Below are 15,196 nucleotides of genomic sequence, written 5' to 3'. Positions count from 1 at the left end.
AAAGTATTGGGACAGTGGCCCATTTTTTTGTTGTTTTGGCTCTGTACTTCAGAACTTCGGATCTGAAATGATACAATTATGAGGTAAATTAAAGTGCATACTGTCATTTTTTTCATCCATGTCGGGTGAACCGTTTAGAAATTACAGCACTTTTTGTACATGGTCGCCCCATTTTAGGGGACCAAAAGTATTTGGATAAATTCACTTATGTGTATTAAAGTAGTCAAAAGTTTAGTATTTGGTCCCATATTCCTAGCACGCAAGGATTACATCAAGATCGTGACTCTACAAACTTGTTGGATGAATTTGCTGTTTGTTTTGGTTGTGTTTTAGGTTATAATTGTGCCCAATAGAAATTAATGGTAAATAATGTATTGTGTCATTTTTGGAGTTCCTTTTATTGTAAATAAGAATAGAATATGTTTCTAAACACTTTTACATTTAATGTCGATGATACCATTATTACGGATAATCCTGAATGAATTGTGAATAATGATGAGTGAGAAAGTTACAGATGCACAAATATCATATCCCCAATACATGCTAACCTCTCAACATTACAATAACATCGGAGATTAACATTTTGGGGGGGTATGGTATTTGTGCGTTTGTAACTTTCTCACGCGTCCTTATTCAGGATTGTCTGTAATCACCGTAGCATCCACATTAATGTGGATCACTGTCCCAATACTTTTGGAGCTCTGTAATGGCTGTCTTGGGTGGAAGAAGGAGAGGACCAAAGCGCAGCGTGGTTAGTGTTCATCTTTTTTTTTTTTAAACCACTGAACACTTCAAAAATACAAAACAACAAAGTGACAACCGAAACAGTTCTATCTGGTGCAGACACACAAAGACTGAAAATAACCACCCACAAAACACAAATGAAAACCCGGCTACCTAAATATGGTTCTCAATCATGGACAACGATAGACAGCTGCCTCCGATTGAGAACCATATCAGGCCAAACACAGAAATAGAAAATATAGAAAAACTAACATAGACTGCCCACCCCAACTCACCATACTAAATAAAGACAAAACAAAGGAATAAAGGTCAGAACGTGACAAGCTCACTGTAAATACATACAATCAAGTTCAGAGAGCATGTGCTTACATTTATTGAAGACTCTTCCACCATCCCTGACACCGATGTAAATAATTGGCCATTAATTATTAAGTCTAAATCTTAACCTGTGTTTGGCCACAAGCAGAAAACAACCAATCAGAATCCAGAAATACTTCCTGGACCAATTGACAAGGAATAGAGGTCATGGCTAGAAAGGGCTCCAGCTTTGGTCAAATTAACATCAAAAGTTTCAATGTTTTGCATTTTAGCTAACCCTAACCCTTTTCCTAACCTTAGCCTAATTCTCCTAGCCTGTTGTGTTAATTATCCTTACCTGCTGCGTACATTCTCCTAACCTGCTACGAAACATCAAATCTGACATTAATTTGACAAAAGCTGGATCCCTTCTAACCATGACCAGGAATAGATGAACAGAAATTGAGAAGAATGTGAGTACATTAATCAGACATCAATGTCAGTGTGAAAAGGGTTCACAGATCAAGTTAGAATTTGGGTCTAAATTAATTGTCTAAAGTCCAGAATCACAAGTCCAGGGCCCGGATTCATAAAGCCGATCCAGGAACACTTTTTCCTCTTAGATTGTAATATAATGAATAGGTTGGACGGGGGGACCTAATCCTAGATCAGCACTCCTACCCCGAGATGCTTTATTAGTGTGGGCTGAGAGTTCCATTATAGCAAGAGTTCTCCTTCCTTAACGTTGAATCAGAGTGAGGGGGTTAATCAGGAGGAACGGCCCAATAAAATAACCCGGCTTGGTCACATCTGGCCTGTAGGCCACACAGGGACTTCTCAGGCCCATAGAGAGAACTCCCAAGCTGCCTGCTTCACACACACACACACGTGCACATGTTTAGCATGCAGGGCAAGGAGATTGACGCATTGTTTAGCTAATAAAACGTACAGTGCATTTGCAAAGTATTCAGACCCCTTCCCTTTTCCCACATTTTGTTTACATTACAGCCTTATTCTAAAATTGATTACATTTTCTTTTTTTTGTCATCAATCTACACACAATACCCCATAATGACAAAGCGAAAACAGATTTGACATTTTTGCCCATTTTATAAAAAATAAACAGAAATACCTTATTTACATAAGTATTCAGACCATTTGCTATGAGACTCTAAATTGAGCTCAGATGCATCCTGTTTCCATTGATCATCCTTGATGTTTTCTTCCACCTGTGGTAAATTCAATTGACTGGACATGATTTGGAAAGGCACAAACCTGTCTATATAAGGTTTTTGCTCTGTCCGTGCATGTCAGAGCAAAAACCAAGCCATGAGGTCGAAGGAATTGTCCATAGAGCTCCGAGACAGGGTTGTGTCGAGGCACAGATCTGGGGAAGGGTATCGAAACATCTCTGCGCATTGAAGGTCTTCAAGAATAGAGTGGCCTCCATCATTCTTAAATGGAAGATGTTTGGAACCACCAAGACTCTTCCGGAGCTGGCCGCCCGGCCAAACTGAGCGATCGGGGGAGAATGGCCTTGGTCAGGGATGTGACCAAGAACCAGATGGTTACTCTGGCAGAGCTCCAGAGTTCCTCTGTGGAGATGGTTGTCCTTCTGGAAGGTACTCCCATATCTGTAGCCCTCCACCAATCAGGCCTTTATGGTAGAGTGGCCAGACGGAAGCCACTACTCAATAAAAGGCACATGACAGCGCACTTAGAGTTTGCCAAAAGGTCCTAAAGGACTCTCAGACCATGAGAAACAAGATTCTCTGGTCTGATGAAACAAAGATTGAACTCTTTGGCCTGAATGTCAAGTGTCACATCTGGAAGAAACCTGGCACCATCTCTACGGTGAAGCATGGTGGTGGCAGCATCATGCTGTGGGGATGTTTTTCAGAGGCAGGGACAAGGGAGAATAGTCAGGATCGAGGGAAAGATGAATGGAGCAAAGTACAGAGAGATCCTTAATGAAAAACTGCTCCAGAGCGCTCAGGTTCCCCTTCCAACAAGACAATGACCCTTAGCACACATCCAAGACAATGCAGGAGGAAGACATGTCTCAATGTCCTTGAGTAGCCTAGACAGAGCCTGGACCCGATCGAACATCTCTGTAGAAACCTGAAAATAGCTGTGCAGCAATGCTCACCATCCAACTGACAGACCTTGAGAGGATCTGCAGAGAAAAATGGGAGAAGCTCCCCAAATACAGGTGTGCCAAGCTTGTAGCGTCATACCCAAGAACACGCCAAGGATGCTTCAACAAGGTACTGAGTAAAGGGTCTGAATACTCATGTAAATGTGATATTTATGGTTTTTATTTTTAATACATTTGCAAAAATGTCTATACCTGTTTTTGCTTAGTCATTATGGGCTATTGTGTGTAGATTGGTGTGGGGGAAAAACGATTTAATACATTTTAGAATAAGGCTGTAACATAACAGGGTCAAAATACTTTCCGAATGCACTGTTTTCACAGTACCAGTCAAAAGTTTGGACACACCTACTCATTCCAGTGTTTTTCTTTAATGTTATTATTTTCTACTTTGTAGAGTAATAGTGAAGGGGCGGCAGGGTAGCCTAGTGGATAGAGCATTGGACTAGTAACCGAAAGGTTGCAAGTTCAAACCCCCGAGCTGACAAGGTACAAATCTGTCGTTCTGCCCCTGAACAGGCAGTTAACCCACTGTTCCTAGGCCGTCACTGAAAATAAGAATTTGTTCTTAACTGATATGGAATCATATATTTGAGATTCTTCAAAGTAGCCACCCTTTGCCTTGATGACAGCTTTGCACAATCTTGGCATTCTCTCAACCAGCTTCATGAAGTAATCACCTGGAAAGCATTTCAATTAACAGAAAACCATATTTTCACATGTATTACATTTAGAGTTCACAATTTTTTGTTAAAAGTGAATTTGTGGAATTTCATTCCTTCTTAATGCGTTAGAGCCAATCAGTTGTGTTGTGACAAGGTAGGGATGGTATACAGAAGATAGCACTATAAGTCCATATTATGGCAAGAACAGCTCAAATAAGTAAAGAGAAATTACCGTCCATCATTACTTTAAGACAGTCAATCCGGAAAATGTCAAGAACTTTGAACATTTCTTCAAGTGCAGTCGCAAAAACCATCAAGCGCTATGATGAAACTGGCTCTTATGAGGTTGGCCACAGGAAAGGAAGACCCAAAGTTACCTCTGCTGCAGAGTATAATTTCAGATTGCAGCCCAAATAAATGCTTCACAGAGTTCAAGTAACATCTCATATTCAGAGGAGACTGAATAAATCAGGCCTTCATGGTTGAATTTCTGCTAAGAAACCACTACTAAAGGACACCAAAAATAAGAAGAGACTTGCTTGGGCCAAGAAACATGAGCAATGGACATTAGACCGGTGGAAATGTATCCTTTGGTCTGAAGCGTTCAAATTTGAGATTTTTGGTTCCAAACTCCATTCAGAGTAGGTGAATGGATGATCTATGCATGTGTGTTTCCCACCGTGAAGCATGGAGGAGGAGGTGTGACGGTGTCAGGGTGCTTTGCTGGTGACACTGTCAGTGATTTATTTAGAATTCAAGGCACACGTAACCAGCATGGCTACCAGAACATTCTGCAGAGATACGGCATCCCATCTGGTTTGTGCTTAGTGGGACTATCATTTGTTTTTCAACAGGACAATGACCCAATACACCTCCAGGCTGGGTAAGGGATATTTGACCAAGAAGGAGAGTGATGGAGTGCTGCATCAGATGACCTGTCCTCCGCAGTCACCGGACCTCAAACCATTTGAGATGGTTTGGGGTGAGTAGGACTGCAGAGTGAAGGAAAAGCAGCCAACAAGTGCTCAGCATATGTGTGAACTCCTTCAAGACTGTTGGAAAAGCATTCCAGGTGAAGCTGGTTGAGAGAATGCCAAGCGTGTGCAAAGCTGTCATCAAGGCAAAGGGTGGCTATTTGAAGAATCTAAAAAATATTTTGATTTGTTGAACACTTTTTTTGGTTACTACATGATTCCATGTGTTATTTTCACTGATGTATTCACTATTGTTCTACAATGTGGAAAATAGTCAAAATAAGGAGAACCTTGAATGAGTAGGTGTGTCCAAATGTTTGACTGGTACTATATATATATATATGTGTGTTTGTGTATGTATGTATGTATGTATGTATGTATGTATGTATGTATGTATGTATGTATGTATGAGCATACTGGTATGTATAGTACATACAGAATATGTTGTCGTTACTGTATAATATGTGCACATTTTTCTTCATGGTCGTTGTTGGCAACGCTCAGTTCTCTGTGTCATCTAATGAAGTAATAGAAGGTTAATAGTGCTCTTCCTATCTCGATGCACACGCTCGTCTAAAAGGTTATCCCTGAATCAATTATTAGTCTACAGTACACTGAAATACCCTTTTATTTGTGCTCGCCAAAGTGGAATACATTGTGGTTAGTGCAGCGAGAGAGAAAGAATGAGGTAGAAAGAGAGTGAGGGAGAGAGAAAGTGCCGCCCCAGGGCATGATGGGTAGTGCGTGAGGATCCAACCCACTGTTGATGTGCACTATGGCAACACTACATGGTTCCCTGATGATGTTTTTAATTCGAGTGCAGTCATTAAAATTGTAATAAGACCAGCAATAAAACTGGCAAGGTATTTGCTTTTGTTACTATGCATTCGGAAAGTATTCAGACTCCTTGACTTTTTCCACATTTTGTTACATTACAGCCTTATTCTAAAATGGATTACATTGTTTTTTTCACCTCATCAATCTACACACAATACCCCATAATGACAAAGCAAAAACAGCTTTTTAGAAATTTTAACTTGAAACCATATTTTCACATGTATTACATTTAGAGTTCACATATGTTAACATCACCTTTGTACATGTGATGAACATTTTCACCTCACATGTGAATTGCAGTTTCACGTGAAATTTGCGGTTTTCAGTCCTTATTTTTTACATACATTTTTGGACTCATAAATTAATTATATGAACCCAATGATTCTTGAAGAATATAATGTATAAATGAGCTTAGTTCAACTGTCGTACCCCATCAGAATCCCAAATATACTGAACAACAATTTAAACGCAACATGTAAAGTACATGTAATCCCCATATTTCATGAGCTGAAATAAAATACATTATGTATATGAAAATATGTGGACACCCCTTCAAATTAGTGGATTCGGCTATTACATTTTCTACTGAAGAGCTCAGTGACTAGGAAAAGTCGAGGAGCAACAACGGCTCAGCCGTGAAGTAGTAGGCCACACAAGCTCACAGAACGGGACCTCTGAGTGCTGAAGTTTGTAGTGTGCAAAAAAATGGTCTGTCCTCGGTTGCAACTCTCACTACCGTGTTCCTAACTGCCTCTGGAAGCAACGTCAGCACAGCAACTGATCGTGGGGAGATTCATGAAATGGCTTTCCATGGCTTAGCAGCCACACACAAGCCTAAGATCACCATGCACAATGCCAAGAGTGGGCTGGAGTGGTGTAAAGCTCACCGCCATTGGACTCTGGAGCAGTGGAAATGCATTCTCTTTAGTAATGAATCCTGCTTCACCATCTGGCAGTCCAACGGACGAATCTGGGTTTTGCGGATGCCAGGAGAACACTACCTACCCCAATGCATAGTGCCAACTGCAAAATTTGGTGGCGGAGGAATAATGGTCTGGGGCTGCTTTTCATGGTTTGGGCTAGGCCCCTTAATTCCAGTGAAGGGAAATCTTAACACTACAGCATACAATGACATTTCTAGACAATTCTGTGCTTCCAACTTTGTGGCAAAGTTTGGGGAAGGCCCTTTCCTCACTAATGCTCTTGTGGCTGAATGGAAGCAAGTCCCCACAGCAATGTTCCAAACTCTAGTGGAAAGCCTTCCCAGAAGAGTGGAGGCCATTACAGCAGCAAACGGGGACCAACTCCATATTGATGCCATTGATTTTGGAATGAGATGTTCGATGAGCAGGTGTCCACATACTTTTGGTCATGTAGTGTACTCCCGAAATTCTCTATACACACAAAAAGCTTATTTCTCTCAAATTCTGTGCACACATCTGTTTTCATCCCTGTTTGTGAGCATTTCTCCTTTTCCAAGATATTCCATCCACCTGACAGGTATGGTATATCAAGAAGCTGATTAAACAGCATGATCATTACACAGGTGCACCTTGTGTTGGGGACAATAAAAGTCCACTCTAAAATAGTTTTGTCACACAACACATTACCACAGATGCTTCAAGTTTAGAAGGAGAGTGCAATTGGCATGCAGACTGCAGGAATGTCTACCAGAGCTGTTGCCAGATAATTTAATGTTAATTTCTTTAACATAAGCCGCCTCCAACATCATTTTAGAGAATTGGCAGTACCGCAGACCACGTGCAACCATGCCACCCCAAGACCTCCACATCCGGCTTCTTCACCTGTGGGATCATCTGAGACCAGCCACTCGGAAAGCTGATTAAACTGTGGGTTTGCACAATTGAAGATTTTCTCCGGTAAGCTCAGTTGCGTGCATCCTGTCCTCACTAGGGTCTTGACCTGACTGAAGTTTGGCGTCGTAACTGACTAAAATGGGCAAATGCTCACCTTCGATGGAGAAGTGTGTTCTTCACAGATTAATCCCAGTTTCAACTGTACCGGGCAGATGGCAGACAGCGTGTATGGCGTTGTGTGGGGGAGAGTGGTTTGCTGATGTCAACGTTGTGAACAGTGCCCCATAGTGGCGGTGAGGTTTTGTTATGGGCAGGCATAAGCTACAGATAATGAACACAATTCAATTTTATCGATGGCAATTTGAATGCACAGAAATACCATGATGAGATCCTGAGGCCCATTGTCGTGCCATTCATCCGCAGCCCTCCTCATGTTTAAACATGATAATGCACAGCCCCATGTTACAAGGATCTGTACACAATTCCTGGAAGCTGAAAATGTCCAAGTTCTTCCATGGCCTGCATACTCACCAGACATGTCACCCGTTGAACATGTTTGGGATGCTCTGGACCGACATTTACGACAGCGTGTTCCAGTTCCCGCCAATATCCAGCAACTTCACAAAGCAATTGAAGAGGTGTGGAACAACATTCCGCAGCCCTAATCAACAGCCTGATCAACTCTATGCAAAGGAGATGTCGCACTGCATGAGGCAAATGGTGGTCACACCAGACACTGACTGGTTTTCTGATCCATGCCCCTACCTTTTTATTTTATTTAACTAGGCAAGTCAGTTAAGAACAATTTCTTATTTACAATGACATCCTACCAAAAGGCCTCTTGCGGGGACGGGGGTCTGGAATAAAAAAGAAATACAATATAAATATAGGACAAAACACGCATCACAACACAACACCACTTAAAGAGAGACCTAAGACAACAATATAGCAAGGCAGCAACACCTGACAACACAGCATGGTAGCATCACAACATAACATAACAACAAACATAACAACAACATTGTAGCAACACAATGGTAGCAACACAAAACATGGTACAAACATTATTGGGCACAGACCACAGCACAAAGGGCAAGAAGGTAGAGTCAATAATACATCACACAAAGCAGCCACAACTGTCAGTTTAAGGTATCTGTGACCAACAGATGCATATCTGTATTCCCAGTCATGAGAAATCCATAGATTAGGGCCTAATTTATTTCATTTGACTGATTTTCCTTATACAGTTGAAGTCAGAAGTTTACATACACTTAGGTTGGAGTCATTAAAACACATTTTTCAACCACTCCACAAATTTCCTGTTAACAAACTATAATTTTGGCAAGTCGGTTAAGACATCTACTTTGTGCAAGACACAAGTAATTTTTCCAACAATTGTTGACAGGCAGATTATTTCACTTATAATTCCCTGTATCACAATTCCAGTCGGTTAGAAGTTTACATACACTAAGTTGACTGTGCCTTTGAACAGCTTGGAAAATTCCCGAAAATGATGTCATGGCTTTAGAAGCTTCTGATAGGCCAATTGACAGAATTTGAGTCAATTGGAGGTGTACCTGTGGCTGTATTTCAAAGTCAGTGCCTCTTTGCTTGACATCATGGGAAAATCAAACAAAAACAGCCAAGACCTCAGAAAAAAATTGTAGACCTCCACAAGTCTGGTTCATCCTTGGGAGCTATTTCCAAATTCCTGAAGGTACCACATTCATCTGTACAAACAGTAGTACGCAAGTATAAACACCATGGGGACCACACAGCCGTCATATCGCTCAGGAAGGAGACGCGTTCTGTCTCCTAGAGATGAATGTACTTTGGTGTGAAAAGTGCAAATCAATCCCAGAACAGCAAATGCCCTTGTGAAGATGCTGGAGGAAGCAGGCACAAAACGATCTATATCCACAGTAAAACAAGTCCTATATCGACAAAGCCTGAAAGGCCGCTCAGCAAGGAGGAAGCCACTACTCCAAAACTGCACATGGGGACAAAGATCATACTTTTTGGAGAAATGTCCTCTGGCCTGATGAAACAAAAATAGAATGGTTGGCCATAATGACCATCATTAAGATGGAGAATACCATCCCAACCGTGAAGCACGGGGGTGGCAGCAAGCACGGGGGTGGCAGCATCATGTTGTGGGGATGCTTTGCTGCAGGATGGACTGGTGCACTTCACAAAATAGATGTGTTGAAGCAACATCTCAAGACATCAGTCAGGAAGTTAAAGCTTGGTCGCAAATGGGTCTTCCAAATGGACAATGACCCCAAGCATACTTCCAAAGTTGTGGCAAAATGGCTTAAGGACAACAAAGTAAAGGTATTGGAGTGGCCATCACAAAGCCCTTACCTCAATCCTATAGAAAATTTGTGGGCAGAACTGAAAAAAGTGTGTGCTAGCAAGGAGGCCTACAAACCTGACTCAGTTACTCCAGCTCGGCCAAAATTCACCCAACTTATTGAAGGGAGGCTTGTGGTAGGATACCTGAAACGTTTGACCCAAGTTAAACAATTTAAAGGCAATGGTACTAAATACTAATTGAGCGTATGTAAACTTCTGACCCACTGGGAATGTGATGAAAGAAATAAAAGCTGAAATAAATGATATCACATCAAATCAAATTTATTTATATAGCCCTTCGTACATCAGCTGATATCTCAAAGTGCTGTACAGAAACCCAGCCTAAAACCCCAAACAGCAAGTAATGCAGGTGTAGAAGCACGGTGGCTAGGAAAAACTCCCTAGAAAGGCCAAAACCTAGGAAGAAACCTAGAGAGGAACCAGGCTATGTGGGGTGGCCAGTCCTCTTCTGGCTGTGCCGGGTGGAGATTATAACAGAACATGGCCAAGATGTTCAAATGTTCATAAATGAACAGCATGGTCAAATATTAATAATCACAGGCAGAACAGTTGAAACTGGAGCAGCAGCACGGCCAGGTGGACTGGGGGCAGCAAGGAGTCATCATGTCAGGTAGTCCTGAGGCATGGTCCTAGGGCTCAGGTCCTCGAAGAGAGAGAAAGAGAGAATTAGAGAGAGCATACTTAAATTCACACAGGACACCAGATAGGACAGGAGAAGTACTCCAGATATAACAAACTGACCCTAGCCCCCCGACACAAACTACTGCAGCATAAATACTGGAGGCTGAGACAGGAGGGGTCAGGAGACACTGTGGCTCCATCCGATGACACCCCCAGACAGGGCCAAACAGGAAGGAAATCATTCTCTCTACTATTATTCTGACATTTCACATTCTTAAAATAAAGTGGTGTTCCTAACTGACCTAAGACAGGGAATTTTTACTCTGATTAAGTGTCGGGAATTGTGAAAAACAGAGTTTATTTGTATTTGGCTAAGGTGTATGTGAACTTCTGACTTCAACTGTATGTAATCTTTGGTATTGTTGCATGTTGCGTTTATATTTTGCTCAGTGTTTTAAGTTTGTTTTACTCAAATGTTTTTAAACAAAGTAAATGTAAACAATCAATTTATAGTCTAAAAACATGGTTAAAACTATAATTTTGATTTAATGGATTTTCAGTCCTTGCATCCAAAGCATAATCTATGGATTTGAGTGGTTGCATTTCTCCAACCCCATCCGTCAGCCTTTTACTGAAACTGTGGGGAGGCACTTTGTTAATGTTTCAATTAAGGATTGTCGATTAACACCTTTAATAGAGTCCATGGTGGTGTTATATTTTGCAATCCTGTAGTGAGCGAGTACTTTTGTGCCATCAAGCAAAACGTCTGAATTCGAGAACAAAATTCTTAGTATTGCCAACAAAAATAATGATATTTAAAGCAAAACGTAACCCTAAAAGTATTGATAGCAAAAACACATGAAAAACAGGTGAATTAACTTGTTCACTCACATGTGTCCGAAAACCACAGTATTTTTTTTTTCACACGTGAATTATTAATGCGTTTATTTGTAAGTGCACGTGGCGTGTGTGCGTGTCTACAAGAGGGCAGCGGTGGATGAGGGACTGTGCTCCCTGTTATGTGATGGATGAACAGTTGTAAGTCCTGCTCCAGAAAAAGAGGACATATGCCTATAAGACACAGTGTTATGAATGAATTACCATGGAGATACACTACATGGCCCAAAGTATGTGGACACCTGCTCATCGAATATCTCATTCCAAAATCATCGGCATCAATATGGAGTTGGTCCCCCCCTTTGCTGCTATAACGGCCTCCACTCTTCTGGGAAGGCATTCCACTAGATGTTGGAACATTGTACATGGACTTGCTTCCATTCTGCCACAAGAGCATTAGTGAGTTCAGGCACTGATGTTGGGCGATGAGGCCTGGCTCACAGTTGGTGTTCCAATTCTCCCAAAAGGTGTTTTGGGATTGAGGTCAGGGCTCTGTGCAGGCCAGTCAAGTTCTTCCACACCGATCTCAACAAACCATTTCTGTATGGACATCACTTTGTGCACGGGGGCATTGTCATGCTTAAACATAAAAGGGCCTTCCCCAAACTGTTGCCACAAAGTTGAATGCATAGAATCGTCCAGAATGTCATTGTATGCTGTAGCGTTAAGATTTCCCTTCACTGGAACTAAGGGTCCTAGCCCGAACCATTATTCCTCCTCCACCAAACTTTACATTTTGTTACTATTCATTGGGGCAGGTAGTGTTCTCCTGGCATCCACCAAACCCAGATTAGTCTGTCGAACTGCCATATAGTGAAGCGTGATTCATCACTCCAGAGAACGTGTTTCCACTGCTCCAGAGTCCAATGGCGGTGAGCTTTACACCACTCCAGCAGACGCTTGGCCTAGCAATTGGAAACCCATTTCATGAAGCTACTGAAACAGTGCTTCCAGAGACAGATTGGAACTTGGTAGTGAGTGTTGGAATTGGCGACAGACGATTATTACGTCCTATGCACTTCAGTGGTCTTGTTCTGTGAGCTTGTCTTGCCTACCACTTCGTAGCTGAGCCGTTGTTGCTCCTGTATGCGGTGTGAAATGTCTAACTAGTTAGCGGGGTGTGCGCTAATATCGCTTCAATCGGCGATGTCACTCGCTCTGAGCCGTGGCTTTTGTGGAGCGATAGGTAACGATGCTTCAAGCGTGTCAGTTGGTGATGTGTGCAGAGGGTCCCTGGTTCGAGCCCAGGTAGGGGCGAGGAGAGGGATGGAAGCAAAACTGTTACACTCCTAGACAGTTCCACTTCATAATAACAGCACTTACAGTTCACCAGGGCAGCTCTAGCAAGGCAGAAATTTGACAAACTGACTTGTTGGAAAGGTGGCATCCTATGACTGCCCCATTGAAATCACCGAGCTCTTCAGTATGGGCAATTCTACTGCCAATGTTTGTCTATGGCTGCGTGTTCGATTTTATACACCTGTCAGCAACGGATGTGGCTGAAATAGCTGAATGCACCAGTTTGAAGGGGAGTCCACATACTTTTGGCCATGTAGTGTATGTACTGTACATATAGGTAGGGGTAAAGTGACTTGGCAACCGGATAGATAGACAGTAGCAGCAGCGTATGTTGTGTGTCAATCAATCAAATGTATTTATAAAGCCCTTTTTACATCAGCAGATGTCACCATGTGCTATACAGAAACCTAGCCTAAAACCCCCTAACAGCAACTAACAAAGTCCACATACATTTGGCCATGTAGTGAATATGAGGTTAGAGGGGGAGAATAGTATTGATAAATATGAATCATTATCACATTCTTATTTATGTCAGACTCCCTAAATCTCTTTCCCTCTTATTTTTCTCACAAATGTTCCCTCTCTTTTCAGTTCTTCGAAGCATTGTCTTTCTCCTTTCGGACTGTCTTCATCCTTTCCTTCCATTTCTTCATCCTCCCTCTCTCTCTCTCTCCTACTCCTTTTTGAGGCTTTATTTCACTCCGGCATTCTCCCTCCATCCCTCCCTTCCTCATGATCAATAATTCATAAAGCGCTCTGCCCCCTCTTCTCCTCGGCTGTGTGTGTGTGTGTTTGTGACAGTGGTGGATCAAAGCTTCTTCTACCTTCACAGCGTAGATCGGCGCTCATTGGTCTTTGCCGCTGACAGGAAACAACCTGTCTCCCCTGCTCCTCTTTAAAAAAGTAGATAGAAACGAAGTGATCCGTTTACTTTCCTTTTCCTCCTGTTGTATACTGCAGATGAACAACACTACTGTCTGGAGACACTTGTTTTTTTATATTGGTTCTGAAGCCGATAAACACATCTTTATCTGTAAGTAAAAGCCATAGTTTAGGCCTGTTCCTAGTGCAATCGAGATACATAGTGCAGAGAGAATATTGTATTTTATTTGACCTTTTTTCAGTAATGTAACACACTGTAATGTAACACACTACATCAGATTGTATGTTATATGGCGGCGTACGATATTACGCGACTTCTGTCTTCGCTTGTATCATTGCAAGTAATATGTACAGTGTAAGTCAGAGTTCGCAAGCTACATTGGAAGAAGACACTGATACAGTATGAGTGATGCCTTCCACAAACAGTGCAAGTGCAGCAGTGTATCTCTGCTTCAAGTTGATCCCTTTGGCCGCAGGAATCCATATATAAATTGACCCTGCCTTGAGCGGAGTACGCTCAAACTTACATTGGCAGTGCAATGGCAGTGTGGTCTTTCAACCTCATTATAGATGACTGTGTGGTGTGGTAGTCGACAAACGCTCGCACCTCTTTAGCCGGGGTCTTTTCACTGGGCTCAGCTGCAGTGCAGTGTCAGTGTTCTCCACTGGCCCTTTGCTGAAGATGAATACGATTGTCAGCACAATAACATTCTGTTCCTCTTTCTGCTATCTTTATTAGTATTTTCTCTCTCCCCATCTCCCTCTTTCTTTGGCTCAGCCTTGGTCGAGTGCAAGAGCAAGACAGAGAGGGATGCTTGCGAAGCAATTCCAATGGCAATGAGGGTTGACTTACAGATGCAGTGTGAAATTGAGCAATTATATACTTTTTTCTCTCCATGTCTCCTTCTTTTGTTCCCTTTCCTTACTCCAAAAACCAGTTTTCCTTGCCTAAATCTCACCTATCCTACCTATTGTACCCCTACCAACACAACACCGTTCCCATTTGTCCCCCCCCCCCAATCTACCTCTTCAGCCCTCCCCATGACACTTCCCATACAACCCCACCCCAAATGGTACACTTCGTACTATCTATCTATCTATCTCCTTAACCCTGTCCCCTGAAACTATACACTTCATCCTTTCTCAAGCGAGTACGCTAAACCATACAGTGGAACTGTGGTCTTTCAACCTGATTATAGATGACTATGTTGTGTGTGGTAGTCGACACGCACCTCTTATAGCTAGGCCTCACCTCTCTCCCCCCTGCTCTCTCTCCCATAGCTGTGTGTTTGATCCTGGGCTGTATGATCTTTCCGGATGGCTGGGACTCGGAAGTGGTGCGCGACATGTGTGGCGAGGAGACAGGGAAGTACACGCTGGGGAACTGCTCGGTGCGCTGGGCCTACATGCTGGCTATCGTTGGCATCATGGACGCCCTCATCCTCTCCTTCCTGGCCTTCGTGCTGGGCAACCGGCAGAACGACTTCCAGCTGGAGGAGCAGCTTAAAGCAGAACAAAAAGGTGAGACGCTAATGACGCTAGGCTGACTGCTAGGCTAATGCTAATATTTGTTTTATTATGCGCCAAAATTATTTTTTTCCCACATTTTACCAGCAGTACTGTAAAATAAAG

General features: G+C 42.4%; 1 protein-coding gene across 3 annotated transcripts in view; it reads left to right on the top strand.

Moving 5' to 3' along the window:
• The window catches only part of lhfpl4a (LHFPL tetraspan subfamily member 4a), a 70,634-nt gene that overhangs the window by 33,391 nt on the left and 22,047 nt on the right, over positions 1-15,196 (top strand). For all 3 annotated transcript variants that reach the window (XM_021568541.3, XM_021568543.3, XM_021568540.3), the window contains exon 2: positions 14,846-15,085. In XM_021568541.3, the coding sequence (XP_021424216.1) occupies positions 14,846-15,085 (240 nt within the window). The remainder of the gene's footprint in view (positions 1-14,845; positions 15,086-15,196) is intronic.

This window comes from Oncorhynchus mykiss, chromosome 17, assembly GCF_057628025.1.
Source record: "Oncorhynchus mykiss isolate SJ-2025 chromosome 17, ASM5762802v1, whole genome shotgun sequence".
NCBI lineage: Eukaryota > Metazoa > Chordata > Actinopteri > Salmoniformes > Salmonidae > Oncorhynchus > Oncorhynchus mykiss.
This window is presented reverse-complemented; position numbering and strand designations above follow the sequence as displayed.